A 27,431-nucleotide genomic window follows, 5' to 3' on the forward strand; every position below is an offset into this window, starting at 1 on the left:
AGGGTATATGCCCAGTAGTGGGATTGCTGGGTCGTATGGTAGTTCTATTTGTAGTTTTTTGAGGAACCTCCATACTGTTCTCCATAGTGGCTGTATCAGTAGGAAAAGCAAACCAAGGGTTTGTGAGGATTCCAGCCTCTGTACGATATTCACAAGCCAAGCAATGCTTGATTCTCTAGTTTATTTTTATATTATTTGTTCGTGGAACTCCCTGGGTTAGCCATTTAACCTGGAACAGACATTAAAAACAAACAAACAAAAAGAAAACAACAACCAATCAACATATACCTCAACAACAGCAATAAAGTTCATGTGCATGTACACACACAGACAGATATACATCATATGACATATAGGTATACGTATATAAACAGAGATTTATGAGACTGACGTGAAATTTGGGAATTAATCTCACAGTGCCATGATTTTCAAAATTTTTAAGTCAGAGAAAATCTCTTTTGTGGATAATATCCAAAGAAGATGGGATCAATGAGCTATGAGTCACTATGTAATGAATGTGACAGGTGTTATGTCCATAGAATGAGGAGTTCAAAGCTTTCTAAATGTCTGGGCTCTTTCACCCTCACTTCAACAATCCAGAGAGCCCCTAATATACTATGCTAGAAGAAAAAAAGATTATGTAGGAAGAGCTTTTGTAATCTATAAAATGGTATACGAATTTCTTATTGATATTGTTATGCAAAGATGAGAAAAGAGGAACTTGGAATCTGCACATGTACTCAAATTAATACGATACAAAGCAAAATATGATGGGTCCCACAAAATGTTACAAATAAGGAGCTACAGGGAATCCATCAAAGGAGGGGGAAATTATATCAGGTGGCACAGGGGATGGAAAAAGGCTTCTTAGAGAAGGTGGCATCAGGTATGGGCATATAAGGATAAAATAAGCCTGTACGAGATATAAAGGAGAGAGAAAGACATTCTACATGGAGAAAACGGTATGGGCAAAAGCACAGGAAATGGTGAGGAAATCATATCCTTGAAAGTCCTGTGTGATCATGACTTGTGGCTTCTCTTTGGATGTGTTTGCCATTCCTGACCACACCGTAGAGGGCAGCTCTTCCCAAGTTAGGGACTGATACCCTGGTGGGACCCATTCCACTGCTCATTAGTGACTAGTAGCCTCTCGTTTTCCTTTTAATAAGATGTTCTTTTTATATTAACTAGCTTTTTAAAAAAATTACCTATTAAGTAGAGGTCATTTATAGTGGAGAGAAGCAAGCAATCTACTTTGATGGAAGTGTAGGGATTTTAAAGGGCAGGTGTCTGAGGTCAGGCTGGAGCTTTGCTGGTAAACTAGGACCTTAAATGTATAGCTGAGATGTTAATACTTAATTGGTAATCAAAGACTAAGTGGTTGAAGGAAAGTGATCTAAACTGCCAATAACAAAACTTGCCTTGAGCTCTGCCTCGTTTTCCCTAGTCTTACTAAATTCACATTGATCCTAAGGAGATTCTTTTTCTTTGAGAACTATACAATACTTGATTTACTAATATAGGGTTAGCAGGCTACAACTAACAGTAGACATTGATTACAAGGATTTCCCAAATCATCTTTTTAACCTAAGAAACCACAGAGGTAGAACTCCATTTGATGGAAAAGTTTTCTTTTTTTTTAAATTGAAGTATAGTTGATTTACAATGTTGTGTTAATTTATGCTGTACACCAAAGTGACTCAGTTATTCATATATATACATTCTTTTTTATATTCTTTTCCATTACAATTTATCATAGCACATTGAATATAGTTCCCTGTGCTATACAGTAGGACCTTGTTGTTCATCCATCCTATATATAAAAGCTTACATCTGCTAACCCCAACCTCCCACTCCATCCCTCCCCCAACCCCCTCCCCCTTGGCAACCACAAGTCTGTTCTCTCTGTGAGTCTGTTTGTGCTTCGTAGATAGGTTCAGCTGTGTCATATTTCAGATTCCACATATAAGTTATATCATATGGTATTTGTCTTTCTATTTCTGACTTACTTCACTTAGTATGATAATCTCTAGGTCCATCCATGTTGCTGCAAATGGCATTATTTCATTCTTTTTATGGCTGAGTAGTATTCCATCGTATATATGTACCTATTGTAAATAGGTCATTCCTGACCATTCATCTGTTGATGGACATTTAGATTGCTTCCATGTCTTGGCTCTTGTGAATAGTGCTGCTATGAACATTGGGGTGCATGTATCTTTTTGAATTATAGTTTTGTCCAGATATATGCCCAGGAGTGGGATTGCTGGATCATATGGTAATTGAAAAGTTTTATTGATGAGCCACCTGTAAAGTACAACATCTGGTATATTGCAGGTGCCCAATGAACATTTGCTAAATGAAGTTCAGGGACTGTAGCTTTTTTATTCTCCCCCCACCCCCTGTTCAAATACTTTCTATTTAGAGGAAGTAAACCCTGAGAAACAGGCGGTGTTTTCGCCAGGACAGCCTGTTAAGAAATCCTCATTACCCCACAGGCCCAAATTGCAATGCCATTGCACGGCCATGCCCCATGAGTGGCACATGTTGTAATGGCCACTTTTAGGCTTCCTGTGGCCTAAAAGGAGGGAGGGTCCTCATGAGGGTCTCTAAAGGCAGGGGTGAAATGAGGCTGCTCTTCAAATTGCAGAGAAACTCAACTCTCTAACCAGAGAGACCTGTATGTCAAAGAAAATATTTTTTAAAATTAGCAGCAAGTAAGATTCTTTTACAGATGGGGTGTGTCCCTCCTCCAGATTTCCCAATCTGAAATGTGAACTGGGCAAAGAACCTTCTATTCAGATTGGGATTAAAATGAGTACACATGCTCTGACTAATGTTGGAAATTATAACACCTGCCACTTATTGAGTCTTCCTAGACCCCACCTCGTGAAATCTGCATGTCAGGCCAGTGAGGTGGGGATGAAATTCATTGAGAGTGTTGGGATACCAACCCAGGTGCTTGTGCCTCCAGAACCTGTTCACTTTCCTACATGCCACCTAAACTCAAAACTCTCTTGTGGTGGTCCTATGGTCTTAGAAAGTCCATCATGTATATATGAATATTTGGGCAGGCTGAATAACCTAGGCTAGAAGTGACAAGGATGTTGTAACTTCAAGGATTTATTAGTAGGCCTTTATGCAAACTTAACAGTCACAGAACTTCAGTTTCTAGTGGTCTTAATCCTTTAGACTTGGCTTTATAATCCTTCTGGTTAGCTGGAGAAAGAAAACCGCAGGGTTGGCCCACCCCAGGAAAAATAGGGGTAAAGACTCTGAGCCCGCTCTGTTGAGGGAAATGGGGAATGGTGGGACTCAGCATACAGAAGTCCCCAAAGAAGCCTTAATAACCTCAACTTGGATGGAAGTTCTAGTCTGAAGATCAGAAAGAAACAGGAAGACAAGAGAGTGAGCTCTTTTCTATAACCTTATATAGCCTGGGAGTCAGAGGCCCTCGATGTAGCTCTATATCTGACCATGTGGTCCAGGGCAAGGCTCTTGGACTTCCTGTCTCATAGTTGTTGTTTTTCTTTTTGTTGTTGTTTTTAGCTAAAAAGCAGGTGAGATAATGCAAGTGTAAGAATGAATATGAATGATATTCTAAAAGTGTGTTAATGGCCTAAGCCTGTCAACTAATGAGTTGTCAGTTAACAAATATTTGTTGAGTGCCAACTATATGCTAAGCACAGAGGACATAGAGTGAGTAGAGAGTAAGACATGGATGAGCCATGAGCTCAGGGAGCTTAGAGTTTTATGGAAGAGATAGAAGATAAACATGTAATTTCAAAATTATAGACAGTGCCGTACAAATCCAGTGGTGTTCTTCATATTTATCGCATATTCTACTGCCACCAGGTTTCAACATTACTGTCAGTTTCTTTGCCTGAGTTCTGTAGATTCAAGGCTGGCTTTTGTAATTTCTCTCAAACTGCATATAAATATCTAATTCAGATTCATTCATGGCACTTGTGGCGAGACCAGGTATACATAAAATAGAACTTTAAAGTTTCCATAACACTCATGTTACAGAAGCTAATGTTTTGCCCCATTAAATATGCACTTCTTTGTTCCATTTCTCAATGTTTTGAATTTTTTTGCTCTCACAGTTTGAATCGAGCATAGCAAGCTGCCGAGATAACTCAATAATCTCCCTTGCACTTGAATGTTAGCTTATTGAGATTGGGCAAGGCTCTAGCTGAGAGTAACAGAGGAACTTCCCTTTAGAAGTCAATGGCAAAAAGAAGAGCAGTTGTTTGGTGAGGAAGCTGTTGTGCATTATGGCAGCTTGGGTCATTAGTAGGTGGCTGGCGGTAATTCACAAGTGACTCAAAAGCATAAAAATGGTTTCTGCATGGTAGGGAGGGAGAAAAAAGCCCTGGGCAGTCACAGGCAGCAAAGCCCTCCCTTTCTACCCCACCAACCAGCCATCTTGCCCCCTTGTCAGGAAATGATGAGGAAATTATATCTGGAAGCCCCGTATAATCATGGCTTAACGGCTTCTCTTTGGATGTGTTTGCCATTCCTGACCACACTATAGAGGGTGGCTTGGAAAAATGAGGGATTGGTGCCCTGGTAGGACCTTAGTTAGTTCTACTAACTCATTAGTGACTAAGAGTCTCCGTTTTTTCTTCTAATAAAATGTATGTATTTCATACTAAATAGCATTTTTTTAAACCACCTATTAAGATCAGACTATTACTGAATGGACCTGTGTTTCCCAAGCACATGTCTCCATTTTTCTGGCACTCAGTTAACTTTTCTCTAACAGTTTGTTGCTCAAGCTGATAAGAGGCATTGAAATCTATTGTTTCATATTTTTGATGATCCATGTTGATGATGATAAGGGTAGAACTATGGAGACAGTGTAGAGACCATGACAAAACCACATTCCTTTTCTTCAAATTCAGCATGCAGGAGCAAGTATCTTTTCCCCAAAAAGTTTCAAAACAATTTGTCTGGAAGTAGAAAAGAAAATCGTTTGGCATATATAGATATGTGGGTAAATACATCTCTATAGGTTTAGAATAATTGTCTTGGGTTCTAGGACAGTGAAAATGTCATTTAACCAAATAGTTATGAAAGGATTGTTAAAAATACATGATATATTGCTCTGCACACAGGACGCTTACCCTCTAGCTGGGGAGCCGTGCCATACTAGCTGAAAAGTTAAATAATGATACCAAAAAATAAAATCGAGTGTTTATTAAATACCTCTCAATGAATCTATGAAACAGACCTACGAGGGAATAATTATGATAAATATATAGGTGAGAAAGCTGGAAACTGAGCATATTGTGCAATGTCACACAGCTAGGTGGTAGGGCTGTGGTCCAACACAAATATATCTGATGGCAAATTGCTTTTTTTTTTTTTTTTTTTTTTTTGCGGTACGCGGGCCTCTCACTGTTGTGGCCTCTCCCGCTGCGGAGCACAGGCTCCGGACGCGCAGGCTCAGCGGCCACGGCCCACGGGCCCAGCCGCTCCGCGGCATGTGGGATCCTCCCGGACCGGGGCACGAACCCGTGTCCCCTGCATCGGCAGGCGGACTCCCAACCACTGCGCCACCAGAGAAGCCCAGCAAATTGCTTTCTGACCCTACTAATTCCCATTCTCTCCTTCTTGGGACTCCAATTGCGTCTATCACTCCAATGAGGACTGTATTAAATGATCTATTTCTGTGTAACAAATTTCCACAAACTTAGAGGCTGAAAACAACTCCCGTTTACTAGTTCACAGCTGTGCAGAAGTCCAGCATCCTGTTGCTCAGGGTGTCACAAAGCTGACATCAAGGCATCGACTGGGCTGAATACTCATATGCAAACTCTGGGTAAAATCTTCCAAGCTCATTCTTGTTGGCAAAATTCAGTCCCTGGCAGCTGCAGGACTAAGGTCCCTGTCTCTTGCTGACAGTTACTCTGGGGCTGCTCTCAGATCCGAGGTGTATTCCTTGCCATGTGGCCCCTTCCATCTTCAAGCCAGCAACAGTGTATCAAATACTTCTTGCACCTAAGATTTCTGACCTTTAGACCCAGATTTAAAGGGCTCGTGTGATTGGGTCAGGCCCACCCAGATAATCTCTCTCTTAAGGTCGATTTGGGATTTCAATTACCTCTGCAAAATCCCTTTTTCCATATAATGTAACAAAATCACAGGAGTGTCATCCTATCATAGTCATAGGTCAGGTCTCACCCACACTCAAGGGGAGGAGATTATATAAAGTCACTGGGGATCATCTTACAATTCTGCCTACCACAAGGACTCTACGAAGCTGTGGAGGAACCTAGCAATCAGGAAACAGGAAAAAGATATTTTCTTAAAATTGTAAAAACTACAAAGGAGTAAAACAATGTACAGCGCTTGAAATAAACACAAAAGACAATGAGGCTATAAAAGAAAACAGGACAGTCAATTCTTCACCAACAGAAGTGTAAAAGAAGTGATTTCAACCAGGAAACCCTTATTTTGAGAGCCTGAGTCACCGGTGAACAATTTGTTGTAGCTGCTGCTGGTAGGGTTCCACCCGTATTCCCTCTGCACTGTCAGTTCCAGTACATGGGGCAGCTGTCTTCTGCCAGCTCAGGTCATTCTCTGCCTGAGGATTTTCTTTCAGCCCTCTCCCGGGGCAAGCCGGAAATGCCAGGGAGTTGATGCCCTGGGAAGAGCCCTCAGCCAATGATGGATAGGAGTTGGTAGAGACTACCCACGTTTCCTAACCCCTCAGGTGACAAACCTCTGGGGGCGTATCCTACACAGTCTCCCAGAGTTCCCTGATCGGAGAGCCCGCTGATAAGATATGGTAGTGGTAGTTGATGTGCTAATACACCCTTTATTGGTTTCCTTCCCTTCCCAAACTTACTCCCTCTAACCTCACTTTCCAGATACAGTACTTTCACTTAACTTCTTGTCTTGGTTTTTAGACATGTAGAATAATAGTGACTGTATCTTTACATTTGGTTTGATGGAAAAGGGAATGAACCTTGAAGACAAATAGTCCTGGATCCCAGCCAATGTGAGAGTTAGCTTTAGTTTTGTTATCTGTAAAATAAGGACAGTAATACTTATCTGGTTACATTAAATGAGGCAATAATTATGGGTAAACTGCCTGGCTCACAGAAGGCACTCAATAAAGCCTAAATGTTTTTTCCTTTCTCTGAAGTCCTCAGTGTCTTCCTTACTAGTATTTCTGCAGTTCCAGGAATCTGCTTTCATGATCCAAACAGCCTGCCCTCCCTGGATGTAGCTAACTCAGAGATAGTGGAGTAAGCACAATTTTCTATGCAATTCTATTTTTTCTATAAAACCAGAACATTTTATTAAAAATAAATAAGCCAAATATTTAACACCCCTATATTGAAATTGAATATGTTTGGAACCAGGTATTTAAAATACCTGAGCTTTTTGTTTTGTTTTGGGGGTTTTTTGCACTTCACTCTGTTCTCCTTAAAAGTTTTCTGAATCTCTATGGCAGGACATCTAGCCTTGGAAACAAAGCATCCAGAGTGAGCACTTGACCACTTTTCAGGAGAACAAAGCTCTGTCTGATTCAACCAGAAACCAGTTTTGTTTTTTTTTTTCTCTACTTTGGGCATTGACATGAATCCAGATTCAAACCCACATCTTCTAACATATGTCGGTAGGAAAATTACACTAACCAATTGACCAAAATGCCATTTTAATGCCAAGGTAATCATAAAAGGTATGAAATATCAGAATGTTGATATCTCTGGCATCAGAGAGCCTGGGTTTAGACCCCAGCTCTGTCACTTATTAACTATGCAACCTAAGGGAAGGTAACTTCTCTATGCCTTTGTTTCCTCATCTGTCATGTGGTGATAATAATGGTACCTCCCACATAGGATTAATGTAAGAATGAAATGAGTCGATGCATGTAAAACACTTAAAGCAGCTCCTAGGGACTTCCCTGGCGGTCCAGTGGTTAAGACTCTGCGCTTCCACTGCAGGGGGTGCAGGTCCGATCCCTGGTCAGGGAACTAAGATCCCGCGTGCTGCACGGTGTGGTCAAAAATTTTAAAAACAATCAAAAAAAACACTTAAAGCAGCTCCTTGCACAAGTTCTTTGTAAGTGCTATTATTATTTTTGCTATGATTATTTTGTTAATGATCTCCCTTGTTACGTTGTCTCTATCAACATATGCAGGTGGACACTTTTTTTCTCCTCTCATAGTGTCTATGTCCTGGAAGGGTGCTATTCTAAAACTATTCACTTGTTCTACAACTGTTCACTTGTCTGTGTCCCCATGGACCTTCAGGTCTTTGAGGGCGGCCCTGTCCTTTTAAAATTTCTATATCCCCTCATTATTGAATAAATTAATCTGAACTAGAAACTATGTAGTTAGATGTTTTCTGTCCAAATTCATATTTTATACAATTAAGCAATGGATTCCATGAGAGGCTTTTTATGTGGATAGTACAAGAACCTAAAACATTGGTTAAGCCAGCCATGCCACTTATTGGCTGTTTGACCTTGGAAGATGACTACATCTATCTGAGCCTCAGTGTTCTCATCTGTCAAATGGGTAGAATGATGTAGTGTTTTTTTTGTTTTTTTTTTTTTTTAGGGTGGTCATAGGAATTAAATGAGATGATATGTGTCTAATGCCTGGCACAGAGAAAACTTTCTTGTTAACAATTACGATTTCATTCTTTTCCCTTTAATCCAAAGTGCTGCTCAACAAGAATTCGAAGGCAACTGGACAGGAACCTCACCTTTCATAAAATGGTGGCATGGATGATTGCACTTCACACTGGTATGTTCATTAAGATATTTGAGACTGCAAAGAAAACTTGGAACCAGAGTGTTCCCTCTAAGATATTTTTAAAATAAGGGATCAGCCTTTGCAGGTAGATTAGGTGGTGATTGGACGTGTTTTTTTTTTTTTTTTTTTTTTTTTTTTTTTTTTTTTGTGGCATGCGGGCCTCCCTCTGTTGTGGCCGACGCGCAGGCTCATTGGCCATGGCTCACGGGCCCAGCCGCTCCGCGGCACGTGGGATCTTCCCAGACCGGGGCGCGAACCCGGTTCCCCTGCATCGGCAGGCGGACGCGCAACCACTGCGCCACCAGGGAAGCCCTGGACATGTATTTTTTGAATGAGTTCTGTGAAAAAATATTCACCACTCTTTCTGCGATCCCAACACTGGGATTTATTCCTTCAGGTCTTAAAACTTTTTTCCCTTAGGCTCTTCTGATAAAATCCCAGTATATTCACCCTTTTATACACTTTTTAACATCAAAATTGTTTGTTAGTCCACATATGAGAGCTTTTATTCATTCATCTTTTAAATACTTGGTTGAACATGTAGATTCATGGATTTCTTGCAATAACCCTGCAAGGGCCATAGCCCATAAGTTGAGAATTTCTTAAGATAGCCCTTATTAGCTAAACACTTTATTTTTATTATTGTTTATATATATGTATATATATACATATGTATATATGATAGTATTCATGTGTTTATGTGTATTTTGTGTTATTATTATAATTATTAAGGTGGTGGTGGTGGTGTAAGAAGGGATCCTTATCAAATCTCCACTAACTTATCGTAGAGTCAGGGGCTGCAGCCAGAAACCCAGCTACAAATAAAATTGTACACACACTTCACCCTCTTTGTTTCTCTTCTCTGCCCTCTTCAGCGATTCACACCATTGCACATCTATTTAATGTGGAGTGGTGTGTCAATGCCCGAGTCAACAATTCTGACCCTTATTCAATAGCACTCTCTGACATTGGAGATAAGCCTAATGAAACTTACCTCAATTTTGCTCGACAAAGAATTAAGGTAAGCCTCTTATTTTCTGATTCAGATGTTCTCTAGACCGTTAAAACTGAGGATTAGATTTCAGTGAGTGAAGAATTCTACTTGGTCAGAACAATGACAATGACGAAAGTTGACTAACTATCAGAGGGACAATTCTGTAGGTTCTAAGAATGTGGCCACAGAGAAAATGTCTCCCACACTCCTGATCCCATATGTAGAGGGTCACTAGATGTTCTCCAGTTTCTTAAATTCACCTGTAAGAATGTGTATACGTGGAGCCTGGAGTAACACAGGCTTATCCATGGCAATGCCCAACAGTCAAAGAAAGCCAGGAACATAGTCTAGTCAAACAAAGCTGGGTTCATTACTTACTGCAGCAGAGACCTCACACTATGAGGAAGTCTGGGACATCTCAGGAGGGTGTTGAGAAAGGCTTGCTGTGGGACTTCTGTTAGATGGTTCAGGAGGGGTTTCAGGAAGTAAGCATTTGCTCTGGATCAGGTATGGTCAGGAATTGGGGACAGTTCCAGCGTTGAGTATCCTAATAATTTTTTTCTAGGAGGCAGAAGAATGGGGTTAAATCTGTAATAGGTCAAGAAGTAGCAGTCACCCATATTTTTGTCTTGGCTCAGATAAGATTTCAGAGTGGTCTCGTTTTTGTGTCAGTCCATCACAGTGACAGAATGACCTTGTCTGATGTTGGTGTTCTATGAAATTGTTTATATGAAATAGGGAACCCTCTGGCTGAGGTGTTAATACCAGGTCAGCCACCAGCTGACATCTGTCAGCAATGCTTTTCCTCTTTCTTGCCTACAACATCTGAGAGGTGGCCTACGTCTGCTAATTGCTCCAGGGGCAGCCATCTGGGGAATCCTCAGGCAAGGACTTTTTCCCTTCCAGCAGTTGCTGAGGCTTTCTACACTCAGAGGCAGAAGCTCTAAGTCATCTTCCTGTGCCCAGTGGTTTGGGAGGATAGCCGAATCACATCACTCACTATACACCGAATTCCAAACATGTTTCCTTGTCTGTTTAGAATAGATTACAAGAAAAGTTCCATGACTTTGTAGAAATAATTATCCTCAGGCTGATATAAAAAAATTTGCCTGGTCTATTTAGGGACAGAATTAAACCGCATCAAATAAAATAGAAATTCTTTTTCTATAATGTCTTAGATAATTTTTCTTTTACTTGTTCATTGTGCAATGATACATAAGGGTGGCAGTGTGAACATATCAAGTGAGCTGACACTGCAGTGCTGTGCCCAGATCTCTTCAGATCACTTTTACTATGTCTGTGCTCCCCTACCCTTCTGCGTGCTTTCACTTTCAATTTCCTGTATTTGCTTTTGTTCCTCAAAGGACTGCCCTGGGGCTACTGGAGTCCCTTTGCCCTTATCTGAAAGGGCCTGGATAGCTATCTCGCTGAGCAGCTCTTAACCAATAACTGATGGGTGCAGGCCATGAAAACCCAGCTTCCTTGCCTTGAGTCAGGATAAACTCTAAGGTGTAATTTACCCTCCACAGTTCCCCTGCAGCATCAGGCTGAAGATTTGGCCCGAGATCACCCTCTTACCTGATTCGTTCCTCTTACCTTTCCTATTAACCATTCCCTTACCAGCTTCTTCTGGAGCACATTCTTTCTAAATCCCTCACCCATGAATCCTTATCTCAGGACCTGCTTTGGAGGAACCCAGCCTAAGATGTTAGGCATGCACAGAATACGTTTACAAACTAAGCACTATGACACTTTTCAAATCAAAGGGAGAAAGAGCTTCAGACCCTTTTAGGACATATAGCTGATACTTCATTTGATACTCCCTTAGAACTATTTCTGTGTATCAACTGATATTTCCTATGATACCTCAACCATGTAAGACTTTTTTAAATTTGGAAATATCTATTCCAATTCTATACCACTCTGTTGGGGGGATGGTTAGAATCATCTAAAGGGGGGATGAAAAATGCCTATTGCCTTATTCACTGGACACTTTATGAATAGGTAGCCCTGCATTTGAGAGCCTACAAATAATGTGTGTGTGTGTGTGTGTGTGTTTTACAGAATCCTGAAGGAGGCCTGTACGTGGCTGTGACTAAGTTGGCAGGCATCACTGGAGTTATCATCACACTCTGCCTCATATTAATTATCACCTCCTCCACCAAAACCATCAGGAGGTCTTACTTTGAAGTGTTTTGGTACACACACCATCTCTTTGTGATCTTCTTCATTGGTCTCGCCATCCATGGAGCTGAGTGAGTATTTAAACTCCAAGGCCAAGTATTTTATGTCCATCAATTTCCAGATGTGATACTCTGTTAGAGGCACAGTGACCTCCCTGTCTTTGTGTGGTCGGCCTGTCTGCTGAGGGAATATGAGGGGAAGACAGAAGTCACTTTGATAGAAACCACTCAGCACCACTTTAGTTTCTGGTACCCGACTCATAACTATTCATAGTGCGGTTATTTATAGCAAGCTTGAAAAATACACCAAGGTTTTGAATATCTTTGCAAGCATATAGAAAGCACGCTGAGAGTGCTGGCAGGGTCTTGGATGTCTGCAATGATGTTTCCTGTGGCTTAATCCCTAGAAAATTAGACAAACTCCCAAACCAGAGAGGTTAATGATTAATCTGGTGAAAGGGTTTGCTGTCGTTCAATGAGTTTTTTTGTTTGTTTAATTTTATTTATTTTTGGCTGCTTTGGGTCTTCGTTGCTGCACGTGGGCTTTCTCTAGTTGTGGCGAGCAGGAGCTACTCTTCCTTGCGGTGCGCGGGCTTTTCATTGCAGTCGGTGGCTTCTGTCGTTGCGGAGCATGGGCTCTAGAGCGCAGGCTCAGTAGTTGTGGCGCACGGGCTTAGCTGCTCCACGGCATGTGGGATCTTCCTGGACCAGGGCTCGAACCCGTGTCCCCTGCATTGGCAGGCAGATTCTTATCCACTGAGCCACCAGGGAAGTCCCCGTTCAATGAGTTTTGATTCAAGCCAATCATTCACTGATTGCCTACAGTGTATGAGGACCTATCTCAGGCACTGTGGGGAATACTAGAAGGAGAAATACATGGTTATTGCCTTCAAGCATCCTAACATAATAAAGGGAAAAGCTAGCTTCTATTGAGCATTTGTTACAGACATGAAATGTTTCTTTTAATCTCCAAAAGGTAGAGATGCCCTTACTATCCCCATTTCCGGGGGAAATTGTAGACAAGGAAACAGACTTAAAAAGGTAAAGTGTGTAACCAAGCCACTACCAGTTTATCCGTGGCTTAGCTGGGGTTGGAGACCAGATGGGCTAAGGCAGGCCATGATGAATGCTCTCATAGAGACACACGGTGCCTGGATGTGTGGTTGGGAGAGCTTGCCTTATTGGGACCCTTCTTTCATACCAGGCTTCCTTTTTCTACTCTTTCACACTAGCTGATTCTCCCACCTGCACGCAAAAGCAGGCCTGGGAATTCCCCGGTGGGTATGGGGCTCCAGATAACTAAGGGTGGAGGAAGTAGGTGTCAAGGCTCAATGACTCTGGTCTGAGTCAAGTCAGCCTAGAAGCGGCTGAGACCTGAAAAGGGGAAGGGTGGAGAGAAGCAGCCTGTGGCAACCCCTCATGTGCATTCTTTTTTTAAAATGTATTTTATTGAAGTATAGTTGATGTACAATGTTATGTTAGTTTCAGGTGTACAGCAAAGTGACTCAGTTATACATATCCATTCTTTTTCATATTCTTTTCCATCATAGGTTAGTACAGGATACTGAATATTGTTTCCTGTCCTCAAGTGCATTCTTGATCAACTTACTGACCCTGACGCCTGGTCATCTCTTTCTAAGCACTGAAAAATCTATGTAGACAGACTCTCTTATCTCTCCTAAAAGCATTTGAGTATCTTTAAATGGGACTCGGTCATCATCCAGCTGTTTCAGAAAATCCTAGAGGAAAAAAAAAAAACCCTGAATTTCTTCCCCTCTCTAGCTTAGTAATTCCACCACTTTACGTTTGTAGAGTTTCATAGATATGTATTTTCCTCTGGAGCAGGCAGAGGAGATATATGTACCCCGTTCTCCATCTGAGGAGAATCTGCTACTTATGCTGGTTGGCTGATTGCTCGGTCTCCTGGATAGGTAGCAGCTGAACTGGGATTAAAAGCCAGGTTGGGCTTCCCTGGTGGCGCAGTGGTTGCGCGTCCGCCTGCCGATGCAGGGGAACCGGGTTCGCGCCCCGGTCTGGGAGGATCCCACATGCCGCGGAGCGGCTGGGCCCGTGAGCCATGGCCGCTGAGCCTGCGCGTCCGGAGCCTGTGCTCCGCGACGGGAGAGGCCACAACAGAGGGAGGCCCGCATACCCCCACCCCAAAAAAAAAAAGCCAGGTTTTCTGACTTCCGGTCCTGGCCTTGAGAAGAGAAGGAGAAAATCAGATTTTTTTTCTATCACTTACTCCCCGAGTGAACTTGAGCATTAAGAACTTTAACAGTTATCATTTGTTGGACGCTGACTTTGGCGTTTTATATGCATCATGCTAATTGATTACTAAAATGAACTTTTAATGAGGTACTTATACCTATCTTATAGCTGAAGAAACTGAGGCTCAAAAGAAGTTAAATAACTTGCCCAAGGCCACCAAATTAGCAAGGGGTGGACGCGGGATGTGAAACCAAGGCTGCCTGGCTTGGGTCCAGAATTGCTTTCACCAAATCATTCTGCTTCTAGTTACCTGGTCTCTCTAAGCCTCAGTATCCTCATATGTAGAATGAGAGTACTAATACTTACATTTCAGGCCTGTTATGAGAATTACCTGAAATAATTTGGGTACAGTGCCTTTCCCAGGCTTGGCACATGATAGATGCTCAATACATGGTAATTCTCTTCCCCAAGACCTAGGGATAGAAAGCGATGGTTAATGACCTTGAATTAAAACATCCTCTGAATATACCGACTGGCATAATAAATTTTAGGTCCCCCAAACAAACTTTTACAAAGGGCCTTCTGTGTCTCTTCTTATTATATGTTTTGAAGACCTTGTCATTTATGTTCCTTGAGGTCAGGGACATGACTTACTCAACTTTGTGCCTCCCTCCCTCTGTTCCCACTCAACCTGCATTGTCTTATGTTTTAGTAGTTGCTCAATTAATATTTATTGAATTGAAGTGAATGGGCTCCGAGCACTTCAAGGGACACACCATCAGCGTTGATGTCTGTGAGAATGGCATAATCTCTACAAAATTAAGTCGTCTTAAGTGGATTTCAACGTTTTGGGTGAATTTAGACAATTTTGAAACAACAAATAAAGGATTTGTACTAAGGCTCAGGGCTACTGTGTATAGTTGTATGGGTTGTCGACTACATAAGGGTGCCTGGCCAAGGGGAAAGAAATTAGGCCATGCTCTGCTGGCCAAGCTCTTGCCTCTAGGACTGTCCTCAAAGAGGGGGCATCTTGTTCTAATTTGCACAATGGTACTGTATGGGCCAGCGGTTGCTCTGTTAGATTTGCAGTTTTTCTCTTTTTATTTGTTTGTTTATAAATGAGAATAATACTTGAAACAGAAGCACAAATGTTGCCTTTCAGAAAACATATATTGATGATCCAAAAGTTACCCTCTATAATGTTGCATATAAATATCCTTTGTGCCACTGTACATATTTCTTTTCTTTTTGGCCACGTTGCACGGCATGTGGGATTTGGGATCTCAGTTCCCCAACCAGGGATCGAACCCGCAACCCCTGCAGTGGAAGCGTGGAATCTTAACCACTGGATCGCCAGGGAAGTCCCCATATTTTTTTTTTTTTTTCTATTGCTAAAGATCATGCATTTTCTTTCCCTTCCTCTAATCTATAAGGAGGGGGCAAGAAGTATTACTTTTAAGTGAAAAGTATAGGACCCATATGAGAATACTAATAAAAATATGTCCAGAATCTCAGAAAACTGAGAATTTAATCTCTTGTTTCTAAATGGTCTGGACTTACATTTCCTCCTCAGGCGAATTGTACGTGGGCAAACCGCAGAGAGTTTGTTGGCACACAAGCCAAGAGAATGTTATCAAAACATCTCGCAATGGGGAAAAATAAAGGAATGCCCGATCCCAGAGTTCTCTGGGAACCCTCCTATGGTATGTACAATTCATTGTAGCTATTATAGTTTCATTACCAACAATCTTCAAACTGTGTCTAAGAAAGAGATACAAATGTCATAGAGTTGTCCGTTATGAATGTCATGGAACTGCTAGGATGTTATAAGTATCCAGTGTTTTTCTGCCATGCTTATTGTCTAGAATTAGTTCTTGAAAAGTAAGCTTTACATTAGTCTGTTATGAACATCCTGATATAAAACTTGGAAAAGTATTGTTTTTTAAAGTGCTTTTGGGTTCAAGAAGTTCTACCTCTTCTCTTCTGGTTGTGATGGCCACAATAATACCAGTTAATGATTTTCAGAGGGATTCCATCCTGAGCTGAGTTGAAAAGTTCAGATTATGATTTATAAGGAGGCAGGAGCCTCTTCAGATTCCAGGAAATAAGACTTTCTATACAGCTTTCAGAGCTGGGAAGGAAATTTGTGAGGTGGCACATAGGGCTGCCATTAGGTATCAGGAGGTCCCGTCTATGAGGCATAAAGGAGGCTGCAGAGCCAGGTTCATGCCATTGGCACTTCATGGTAGAGCAGGACTGTGCCAAGGATGACCAAGGGAAAAGATGGTGAAATATTTACCTTTTGTTGGGAGCTCTGAAGAACTCCATTTTGTTTATTCTCAATATCTCTGTTCCATAGAGTGAGCAGGGGACCCTGTGATCTTCATACCTTTTCCCTCATTGGCAAGCAAAATACTTTATTGGTTATTATGCTAGCCATTGGTATAAAACTAAGCAAAAATCAACTTTTGTACAGGGCTTCTGAACAGGATGATTATTTTGTCCTTAAACACAGTATAATATAAAGGCAAATTTCCCATCCCATTTTCTCCTTCCTTTTTTCTGACTCGTAATATAGGAGTACTCTTCCTCTAGAAACAGCATGCTGTCTGGGGACTCAACATCTTTCAGCATCCTTGCTCATTAATGAAAGCAAGCAGACACATCAGTGAACTACCCCCACTACATGCAGACATCAATAGAAAGGATTAAAAGGGAACTCTATTGCATGTCCTCTTATGAGCTGGGGAAGGCACATTTCCTTGAAGACAGCTGAAGTCAGAGTGCTGCTACCTTCACAGGCATCTGCCTCAGAGGAGCTCCTGAGTTTCTGGGGAGATTAGAAGTGATGTCCAAGATCTGGCTCCATTCAATGGGGCCCCAGGTGGCAGCCAGGACATAGATGGATGATGCTAGACCATTTGAAAAAACTGTCCCATGAAAATGAAGGCCAGTAGCAGAGCATTTATGACCTCCGGGCAGATATTCTTCAACTTAGGCTGGAGATAGGGACATTTGTGTGCTCTCAACTTCCAACAATAACTTTCTTAAAAATGTTCATAGAAAGATCATAGGTGAGACTATGGGAAGCACCCTGGGATTTTTTTTCCCTCTTGGAATCCCTTCTGGAATGTTGTATTTTAGATGATATCGACTTCTAAAATTCTTTGCTACTTCAGATAGTCATCTAGGACTGAATCCCGGGATGGATCTGTTTGGCCTAAATGTTTTTGTATAGCCAGTAATGCCACGGAGTAATTCCAGTGTTCTGAAACACTGCAGATTCTGACAAGAGAGAACCCTAGAGAAAGTGCATTGCATAGCTCCTAGAACTTGCCAGGATATTGGAGGAAGAGCTAAATTCTAGCGTGGAATTTCTCATCTTGCAAAGAATGAAGCTTTGGCTACGCGACCAAGAGAAAGTAACTGCAATGTTGCATTAAAAATATGATGTTGTTGAAATGCTATCCTTTAGAGAAATGTTAATTCCGAAACCAACCTTACTCTGCTGTAGGGTTATTGCAACTCCTATTGCGACAATAGGAGGAAATCCCATTACTGTGGGCAGTTCCTCTTGGGAAAGTTTCATACTGTAGATATAGTTCCCCAATGTGGCCAAGGAGAATGTTCATTTTTACTGGCTCAAAAATTTATTTTAACTTTAGATATTTCCATGCATTCCTTTATAGAAGAAATTTACTAATCTATTATGGAATATTTAAACCAAAAAAGGTGAACTTGACTTCTAAAATGTTTTGTCCCCATGAGTCTTTTATCAACTACCGCCCCTTAACACATCCTTTTTTCATCGTTTGCTCTGATTACAGACTTGGAAATGGATAGTGGGTCCCATGTTCCTATATCTCTGTGAGAGGTTGGTACGGTTTTGGCGATCTCAACAGAAGGTGGTCATCACCAAGGTATTGGCTGGGTTAGGAATTACTAATACTATCTAACTATATCATGGACAAGTCTATCCAAGTTCTCTATATCATTGTCAGATCTCACTTTTACTCAGTATCTTTTGATTAAATTTAGGGCAGAGAGATGACCTACAGTTTGTTTCAATGTACCTAGCTTGATAATCAAATGATTGGACCTTTTAATTGGGGAAACTAGAAATTAACATCTTCTGTTGAAAAGTGAACCCAAATGTTTTGTGTAAATGAATCTCTGTGTGTGTGTGTGTGTGTGTGTGTGTGTGTGTGTGTGTGTGTGTGTGTAGATGGGAGGAGCATAGGGAGATGATGTGATTAGTTAAGAGTAAAGAAGCAAAAGAGGTGATTTCAAAGTTCATGCACTGAGCCTTAAAATATTCAGATGCCAAAAGAACCAGGGAACCAAGGGCAGGTCTCTGTGCTTTGTATGCAGTCACAGAGTATCAGAGTTAATGTACTCAAAGTCTCAAGCGAGCTAATAACTAAACTGCATTTAGAATTGAGTCCGCTAACTTCAAGTATATAGTGGTTTTTCCCCACATGTCTATGCTGCTTCTTATCACTAAATAAATAAATATCCAACTAAATAAATAGAAACGGAATCGCCTTATAGTTTCAGGAAACATCAGACAGGACTATTTTTATCAAATAAAATTTAATTCAGTTCAGTTCAAAAAGTATTTACCAAAAGCTTACCATGGGTTGCTTTCGCAAAACACACAAAATCTTCCACTCCACCACCCTAGCTCTTCTTTCTTGGCTTCTATGGAAGGTCATGGTAAAGTTAGTCCAGCTGGCATTGGAAACCTTGAAATATAAGAAGCCACAGCAGTTCTCCTTTTATGATATTTATATTGTACTATGAGAAAAAGCCCATAGATCAGCAAAAAGAGCCACCACAAAATTTCCCTTACTAGACTAGAACGAACTAACCAGACAAGTATTTCCCCTAAGCCTATTTCTAAGGCCAACTTGTTTGCCTGTGAAGAAAATAGGTATTCATTTTCTTCTCATGTAAACACACATAAGAAACAAGGTACTATCCAAAAGTATTCTGGTGACAACGCTGTCCACTAGTGCATTTTATTCCCTTCTATCCCGATGTTCCCTGTGGTAGCAAAATTGCAATATGGTGGAACTCATTCTCACCACACAAAATTGCAACGTGAGCAACATAATTTTCAAAGTCATTTTCATCTATTTTTATTTTCTGTTTCAAGATGAAGCTCTACACCTCCTTATTTCAGTGATGAAGGGAAGTTGGTTACAGCCTTGTCATATAAGTTATATTTGAATCACAAGTTTTGGAAATGCTTGGCAATTTTTCTTGAAAGTATTTCCTATTGTCCTACTCCTCCTCACTGGTGAAAAGAAAAGCTCGTCTATATCAGTCAACATTAGGAAGCTGCTATTTTGTTTCTATTGATTTTTCTTTCCTTTGATGTCCCTTGGTTTGTTTTCAGTTGCACATATAAAGTCCCTCTAGGATCTCAGGAATCATCAAAGAAACATATTACTTTCTATATTACAATGAAATCATTTTGTTAAGTTATTTACCAACTTACCAGTTGGTGGACATTTGGACTGCTTCCAATTTTTTTGCTACTGTAAACAAAGCTGTTACGAACATTCAGGTACATGGAGAAGGAGGATGGCAACAGGTGGGTGGGGCCTGGATTTGGGAGAGATGGATGGTGTATTCCCCAGGTAGGGAGAAATGTAAAAACAATGCATGGAATCAGGCAGGTTCAAGGTGGGACTTGGGACAAAGACAGACCAGCACCTTAGGCTTGGTCTGGGCGATGTTGCTATGTTACTAGCCAAGGGGGTCTCCTCTGCTTCTGTCCAGCTGCTAAGGCTCTTGATCATCCCTTGGGGAGATAGGAAGGCTGAGCAGGAAACCATCTCTTCTTCCTGTTTCTAGCAACTGCCTTGTCTTAGAGAAAAAAAAAAAAAATCACATTAAGTTGGTGTCTTCGGTTGGATTCCCTGGCAAAGACTCTGAGACAGAGAACTGCGTGCAGAAGTCTTATCGGGGCATGTTCTCAGGAGATGAACCTGTAAAAGAAAAGAAAGGCAGGATTGGGGGAAGGAAATTGCTGGCCCGAAGTGGTTGCAACTGCAGCCTCGGCTGATCCTACAGGAAGTGCTGCAGCTGTGATGGCCCCTGGGAGTTGTCCCAAAGTGAGGACAAGGGCCAGGCCTTTGGATCCCTGCATCAGCTCATTGTTGGCCATGGGCTACAGCCGAGGGCAGTTGCCAGTGAGAGGCAGGTTTGCTGGAAGAACTGCTGTGTTGGCCCTGAAGAAGGGACCTGGGTGGGGCATCTTAGCTCAGCCTTTTATCCATATGGATACTGAAAAGGCAAGTACTGGCGGAAAGGTTCATTTCCAGAGACACATTTTGTTCCATAGGTGGTCACTCACCCTTTCAAAACCATCGAGCTACAGATGAAGAAAAAGGGATTCAAGATGGAGGTGGGCCAATACATTTTCGTCAAGTGCCCTGTGGTGTCCAGGCTGGAGTGGCACCCTTTCACCCTGACCTCTGCCCCCGAGGAAGACTTCTTTAGCATCCATATCCGCATCGTGGGGGACTGGACGGAGGGACTGTTCAAAGCTTGTGGCTGTGATAAGCAGGAGTTTCAAGATGCCTGGAAACTACCGAAGTGAGTACAAAGCGCCTATTGCAAAGGTGCATGAGTTCAGGAAAAATGTCACTCCACTAGCTCCTGAGTCTGACAAAACGTACAGATTCTACCAATATAGGGAGCTATCTCGGTGTTCCCCATTTTATACGTGTGCTGTGTTTATGCATATATGTATATATCTTATATGAAATAGAAAATGTTTGAATCAAATATTAATCATGGATATTCCCCAGTGCCTATAAATTTGTAAGGGTCAAGGCCAAGGTATATTAACTTGCAATCAAAGCTATACTTAAAATTTCATTGGTGTACGTTATTTGAGGGTAAATGCCAGATGTTACTCACTTGGCCTCCTTCTTCCCACACGCCTAACATGGTGTCAGGCACTTAGTAGATGCTGAAGAAAAGTTTGTCAAATAACTCAATGAATAGACCAACATAAATTAGAGATATTAAATTTATAAGATATTATGACATGGAAAATTCTCACTTTAATGTGCAGTGTAAACAGGAATTTCAAGTGTGGGCTCACCTGGCAAGAGACACAGACATTTGTCTGTGTGTGTGTGCGTGCGTGTGTGTGCGTGCGTGTGTTCGCGCGCATGCGCACGCGCATGTGTAGTGGGTGAACAGGGGTGGGGACATGAAAAAAAATACCCCTGAGAGTTACCAAATGTTTTCAGTTAGCTAAAAATTCCTCTTCTTACTTCCAACCCCGATATTCACACTGAGTTGGTTACTTGAAAGCTATCTCACAGAACAAAGTGTCACATCAATACATTGTCCCAGTCTGAAGTGACATGTTGCACACCTGCAGTGATAATGTGTGCCCCACCCTCCTCTGAAGAGCAAGGTATCCGTGTAACTATCTCCCCCCATGCTTCCCTCCAGGATAGCTGTTGACGGGCCCTTCGGCACCGCCAGTGAAGATGTGTTCAGTTACGAGGTGGTGATGTTGGTGGGAGCAGGAATTGGGGTCACGCCCTTTGCATCCATTCTCAAGTCGATCTGGTACAAATATTGCAATAAAGCCCCTAATCTGAGGCTCCAAAAGGTAGGTTCTTTTCTTTTTCAGAGGGCTTGGCACATTCATCACAGTATGCCAAGTGAAGCCTCAAAGAGCCTTCAGGGCAGAGGCTGGCAGAGACTGGGAGAAGTGAAGACAAGTTCTAGGTAGTTTCAGAGAGGCAGGCTTTGCACAAAAGGGCTATTTGATAAGTCAAAGGTGCGTCTGGGAATTCCCTGGAGGTCCGGTGGTTAGGACTCGGCGCTTTCACTGCCAAGGGTGCCGGTTTGATCCCTGGTCGGGGAACTAAGATCCCATAAGCCATGCATGGCACAGCCAGAAAAATAAACAAACAAATAAATAAATGTGGTTCTGTATAAGCAGGCCTATTATTGAAAGTACAAATATACTGTATTTGTATAGCATTACTGGCAATTCAGAAGATAGCTGGGAATAGAAAGTATTCACAACCCCAATCCAATAGTTATAATTTTTGTAACTTCTCTTCCAACATGTTTACATATTTTTAGAAAGCTGTATATATTGAGTATGTACAATTTCACGTCCTGCTCTTTTTAAAACATATAGTATTTTTCAGTGTTGTCACAAGCTTGCTAATAATCATTTTTGATGATTCTTTCATGTTCCATTGAGAGGATAGAATAATTTTTCTATCATCTTACGTTAGATATTGACATGTGTTCCATTTCCAGCCCCCAGCACATTTATTTGCAGGGGGACGGCAGGAGACATGTCCTTTCGTGACACTTTTACTTTTTTACTTTCTTATGGCTGTCTCCTCAGAATAAAGTCCTGGGGGATTTTTTTGGTTACATGTAAGTTTGGTTTCATTGCCCAATAAAGGACATCTTTAATAAAGCTTGAGTCATTCTAATAGCTGTAGAGATAACCTCTAACAGGCACGTTGAGCTTACCTTGACTTTTCATTCTCCCCTTCCCTTCTTTTCGATGTGGAGGAGGTGTAGGTAGAACTCCTTTTCCCCCTGCGCACTCAGGGAAGTCTGGCAGTAGCGGGTAGGGAAGTGGCGCGGTGGCAGCCATGGCTCGTCTAGATCCTATTGGTCCTTCTGAGAGGAGCGTCAAAGGAAGCCGGGGATCCTAGGAGGGCAAGAGCAGACCCAGGGGGAAAGTGGTGGGCTAATGTTTTCTTCTTAAGCTGCGGATTTCTGAGAACAAGCTATTTATTTACTGCCCTGCCGTGTGAAGGCCAGAGCAGGTTCACGTGAGCTAGTTTGTCAAATATCTAGAGCTTTCTGAAAACCCATGTTTCCAGGCATTCTAAACAACAGGGAAAAGTGGAGGTGGGGAGAGTAGAAATCCATATTTCAGTGCTGATAGGTCCCTATTTAAATATAATCTGCTTGACTCACAGATATAGAGAAAGAACTAGTGGTTACCAGTGGGGAGAGGGAAGTGGGGAGGGGCAAGACAGGGGTAGGGGATTAAGAGGTACAAACGACCATGTGTAAAATAAATAAGCTATGAGGATATAATGTACAACATGGGGAATATAGCCAATATTTTTTTTTTTTTTTTTTTTTTTTTTTTTTTTTTTTGGTGGTACGCGGGCTCAGCGGCCATGGCTCACGGGCCCAGCCGCTCCGCGGCACGTGGGATCTTCCCAGACCGGGGCGCGAACCCGGTTCCCCTACATCGGCAGGCGGACGCGCAACCACTGCGCCACCAGGGAAGCCCAATATTTTATAATAACTATAAATGGAGTATAACCTTTAAAATTGTGAATCACTCTATTATACACCTGTAACTTATATGATATTATACACAACTATCCTTCAAAAAAAAGATAAAAATAAAAAAAGAAACATAATCTGCTTCACGTTCTGTCCCCCTCTCAGATCTACTTCTACTGGCTGTGCCGGGACACACATGCCTTTGAGTGGTTTGCAGACCTGCTGCAGCTGCTGGAGACCCAGATGCAGGAGAAGGACAACGCCGGCTTCCTCAGCTACAACATCTACCTCACTGGCTGGGATGAGTCCCAGGTGAGGACAAGATCCCCAATCTCAGGTCCCTCCCATAGTGCCCAGGGCTTACCGACTTTCCCTTGGTTATTGGAATGTCTTGTGTACTGTTTTTAAGAGCAGTCGATGGGTTCGGGTGATCCAGCACATTCACTCTGACTCAGTATCCCCATTTGTTCAGACGGTTGATATTAGATTCAAAGTTGGTATCTGTGGGATGGGTCAAAGCTAGGGAGCCTACAAGGGAATTAAAGCCATGACTTTGACCTTGTTAGAGCAATGCCTCCACCAGGGTTATCGAACCAGGTGGACAAGATGATCTACGGGGTTATGGGAAGAAAATAGAGAAAAGATCAGCTCTCTCTCGTTCTCTCTCTCTCTCTCTCTCTCTCTCTCTCTCTCTCTCTGTGTCTGTATTTATATATACACATGCATATACATATATATGTATACACATGCATATATATGTGTATATATTCCTTTAATTTATGTTTATGCATGTTTTATACTATACATAATACATTTAATAAGGAGTCATAATAACTGGCAATAGTTATTAAGCATATGCTTGTGCCAAGTATTGTTCTTAGTGTTTACATAGATTGTCTAATTAAATCCTCACAACAACCTTATGAAGTAGCTATTATTCTTTTCCAGATTTTACAGATGGGGAAGCCAAGGCCCAGAACAGGTTAGGTCATTTGTCCAAGGGCATCCAAGTAATAAATGCTCCAGAACCTGCACTCTTAGTACTCCCAGTAGTTCATGATTATCATTTGTAAATAAATCAATATCTATCTAATGAAGGTGATATATATATATATATATATATATATATATGCAGGGTATGTGTGTATGTGTATATGTATATATGTGTGTGTAGTATATGTATATGTATATATGTATATGTATATATGCTTTCTCCCTCTTGAGACATTTAGCAATGGAAATGTGAATTTTCGATTGAGAAGACAATTACAGTTAATTACAATTATTGATAAGATAATCACAATTCACAAGGCAGCCCCCCACAACAAAGAATTATCTGGCCCCAAATGTCCAAAGTGATGAGACTGAGAAACTCAGAAACAAGTTAATGATTCCTAGGGGGTAACATCTTTCTAAATAAGCAAACATTAATGACTTGGCCTGGAAGCAGCATGACTGCCCCCCTGAGTGAGGGGGTAAGGCAAGGGTCTCTGCCCACTCCTGGACGCTGCCTCAGATGGCCATCCCCACACAATGCCTCCTCACCCAAGACATTTTTCACGGGCACCTGGTCCCTGTGAAAACCGACTTCTTCTCATTTAGGTTTTGGCATATCGCTTATCATAGGTTCTCCAAGTCTTAGGAAAGGCTTGTTGCAAACGTAGGTCCAGGGACACATGACCATGAAAATTACTGCTCCAGAAAAAGTGGTTTTAAGATGCCACTTCTGCAATTTAAAAATGACACAACAACAACAAAATTTGATAAAAATGAAACCCAGGGGGAAAAATGTATAATATATAAATTGCTTTGCAGTTTTGTTTTTTTCAAAAGCCAGACACAGTTTTTTAAGTGGGAAATCTCTTTGCATTGAAAAATAGTTATTTTGCTTTGCAAAACTTTGTCCCTACAGGATTGTTAAACCAGGGTAACTACCCTTCTTAACCTCTCCCATCCCCATCATCCATTCCCTGTCCAGTGAATTTAAAATCCGATTTGATTGTTAAATAAATGTAATTAACCATTTTTATTTTTAAAAAATAACTGTTGTTCAAACTGAGGCCCCCTAGAATGGTCACAGGAAACAACACATGGCTCTGCACACACACACACACACACACACACACACACAGAGTAGCTTTAGGCTTGGTTTGATGTCTCATTACATTACCAAAATATGAGTACATTTTAGTCTATGGTTGTCTTAATTCTTAGTGATTCTCCCAAAGGAGCGGGAGTATATTAGGGTGAGAAGAGACTGTCAGACGTACTGCAGAGAGAAAAACAGTGAGATAGAGAATTTAAATCCTACCCACACTTCAAAGTCTGGCTCAAATGCGGCCACCCTGAAACCTTCCCATATCCTCCCACCTGTGCTCCCTTCTTTGACCTCATGGAGATGTTTGTGCCTCCGCTATGGTCCCCCTTTCTAGACTGTAAATTGCTTGAGAACTGGTTTGTTCAGTGTTGACCTTCTAGCTTCCAGCATGGTGCCTTGCCCCAAATACATACATTTAGAATGGTAATTAGAGCTTGGTTTGTGAGATATGTAAGTATATCTGTGTGGGTTTATACAGCATGCCTCTTTTGTCTGAATTCATGTCCTTGCCTGCAGGCCAGTCACTTTGCTGTGCACCATGACGAGGAGAAAGATGTGATCACAGGCCTGAAACAAAAGACCTTGTATGGACGGCCCAACTGGGATAATGAGTTCAAGACCATTGGGAGTCAACACCCCAAGTAAGGAGTTCCCCCGCCAAGGTGTTCTTGAGGCTCGTGGTCTACGTAAAGCAACAGCTTCCAAACATGGCTAGATTTATGTATTCCGGAAATTAAAATACCTAGATTACCATATTCACACCCATAAAAGGTTCTAGATATCTCTGACTTTAAGAGGAAGTCTTTAAATCACACCAAACAAAGATTCCCAGGCCCCACTTCACACTTTCTGAACCCTGTTCCCCCCAAATAGGCCCATAACTCAGTTCTTTTCTTTCACCTCCTAAATTTCAGTCGTGTATCTACTTCTATTGATTCTCTATGATTTATATTTATTACTAAGGAGACACTGTCCCCACTTTCATTTATAGTTTTGGGGTCCAAGATCATAAGTTGACAGATATTCCAGGTCCTTCCTGCCCTCACTAAAGCTTTGGTCATCATGAAACTAAATGTTCTATAATATAAAAGACAGCTCCCCACAACAAAGAATTCCCTGACCTAACATGTGAGTAGTGCTGAGGTAAAGAAACTGTTTTAGGTCAGTTTTCATTGTGCTACTATTCCTTGGTATTTCTAAGTTTTTCCTGCCTACTGTACTGGCTGTTCGTGAAACTGTCAGTCATTTACACTTTAGAGTGAATGAGGCTTGGTTGGTTTCTTGAATAGATTGATTGGTAAAGGAAAGTAGCTTAAGAAAGAGACAGGATGCAAAGGAAGCACTACAGTTCTTGCTTGTCTCGCAAGCTTATCCTCTTCCATTCTCCAGATTTTCAGATTCTCCCTTTTCCTCTTTATAGTCACAAACATTTCTCAGGACATCTCCAGGCAACCTTTATTTGCCTTAGTTTACTAAGACTTCTAACAGTGAAGCTCAAGAGGAGAAGTGCTGTTACCTGTCTCTTGGCTTCAGGCTCCATTTCCACTCTTCCATGCTCTCCTGTGTATCGTAGCGGGCTAGAAGTCTGAAAACTGCATTTCTAAAATCTAGAACACATGACAAACTCAAGAAATCACCATAAATACACTCTTTACTCCATTGCTTCTTACACTCTAATGAACATATAAATCACTTGGGGAAGCTTTTTGAAACGCTGACTTAGTACTTGTGGGGTAGGGCCAAAGAATCTGCATTCTTGGTTTTGAATAGGTTGTTGGTTTTTTGTTTTTTTTTTTTTGCGGTACGCGGGCCTCTCACTGTTGTGGCCTCTCCCGTTGCGGAGCACAGGCTCCGGGCGCGCA

At 41.6% G+C, this 27,431-nt stretch overlaps 1 protein-coding gene across 1 annotated transcript in view; it reads left to right on the forward strand.

Annotated features, from left to right (window-relative positions):
* CYBB (cytochrome b-245 beta chain) overlaps positions 1–27,431 on the forward strand; it is a 34,161-nt gene that overhangs the window by 4,781 nt on the left and 1,949 nt on the right. The window contains exons 4-12 of the mRNA XM_007127767.3: positions 8,684–8,768; positions 9,653–9,798; positions 11,836–12,026; positions 15,739–15,868; positions 17,993–18,085; positions 20,518–20,771; positions 21,645–21,807; positions 23,637–23,783; positions 26,086–26,210. Of these exons, the coding sequence (XP_007127829.1) occupies positions 8,684–8,768; positions 9,653–9,798; positions 11,836–12,026; positions 15,739–15,868; positions 17,993–18,085; positions 20,518–20,771; positions 21,645–21,807; positions 23,637–23,783; positions 26,086–26,210 (1,334 nt within the window). The remainder of the gene's footprint in view (positions 1–8,683; positions 8,769–9,652; positions 9,799–11,835; positions 12,027–15,738; positions 15,869–17,992; positions 18,086–20,517; positions 20,772–21,644; positions 21,808–23,636; positions 23,784–26,085; positions 26,211–27,431) is intronic.

Source organism: Physeter macrocephalus, chromosome 21, assembly GCF_002837175.3.
Source record: "Physeter macrocephalus isolate SW-GA chromosome 21, ASM283717v5, whole genome shotgun sequence".
Taxonomy (NCBI): domain Eukaryota; kingdom Metazoa; phylum Chordata; class Mammalia; order Artiodactyla; family Physeteridae; genus Physeter; species Physeter macrocephalus.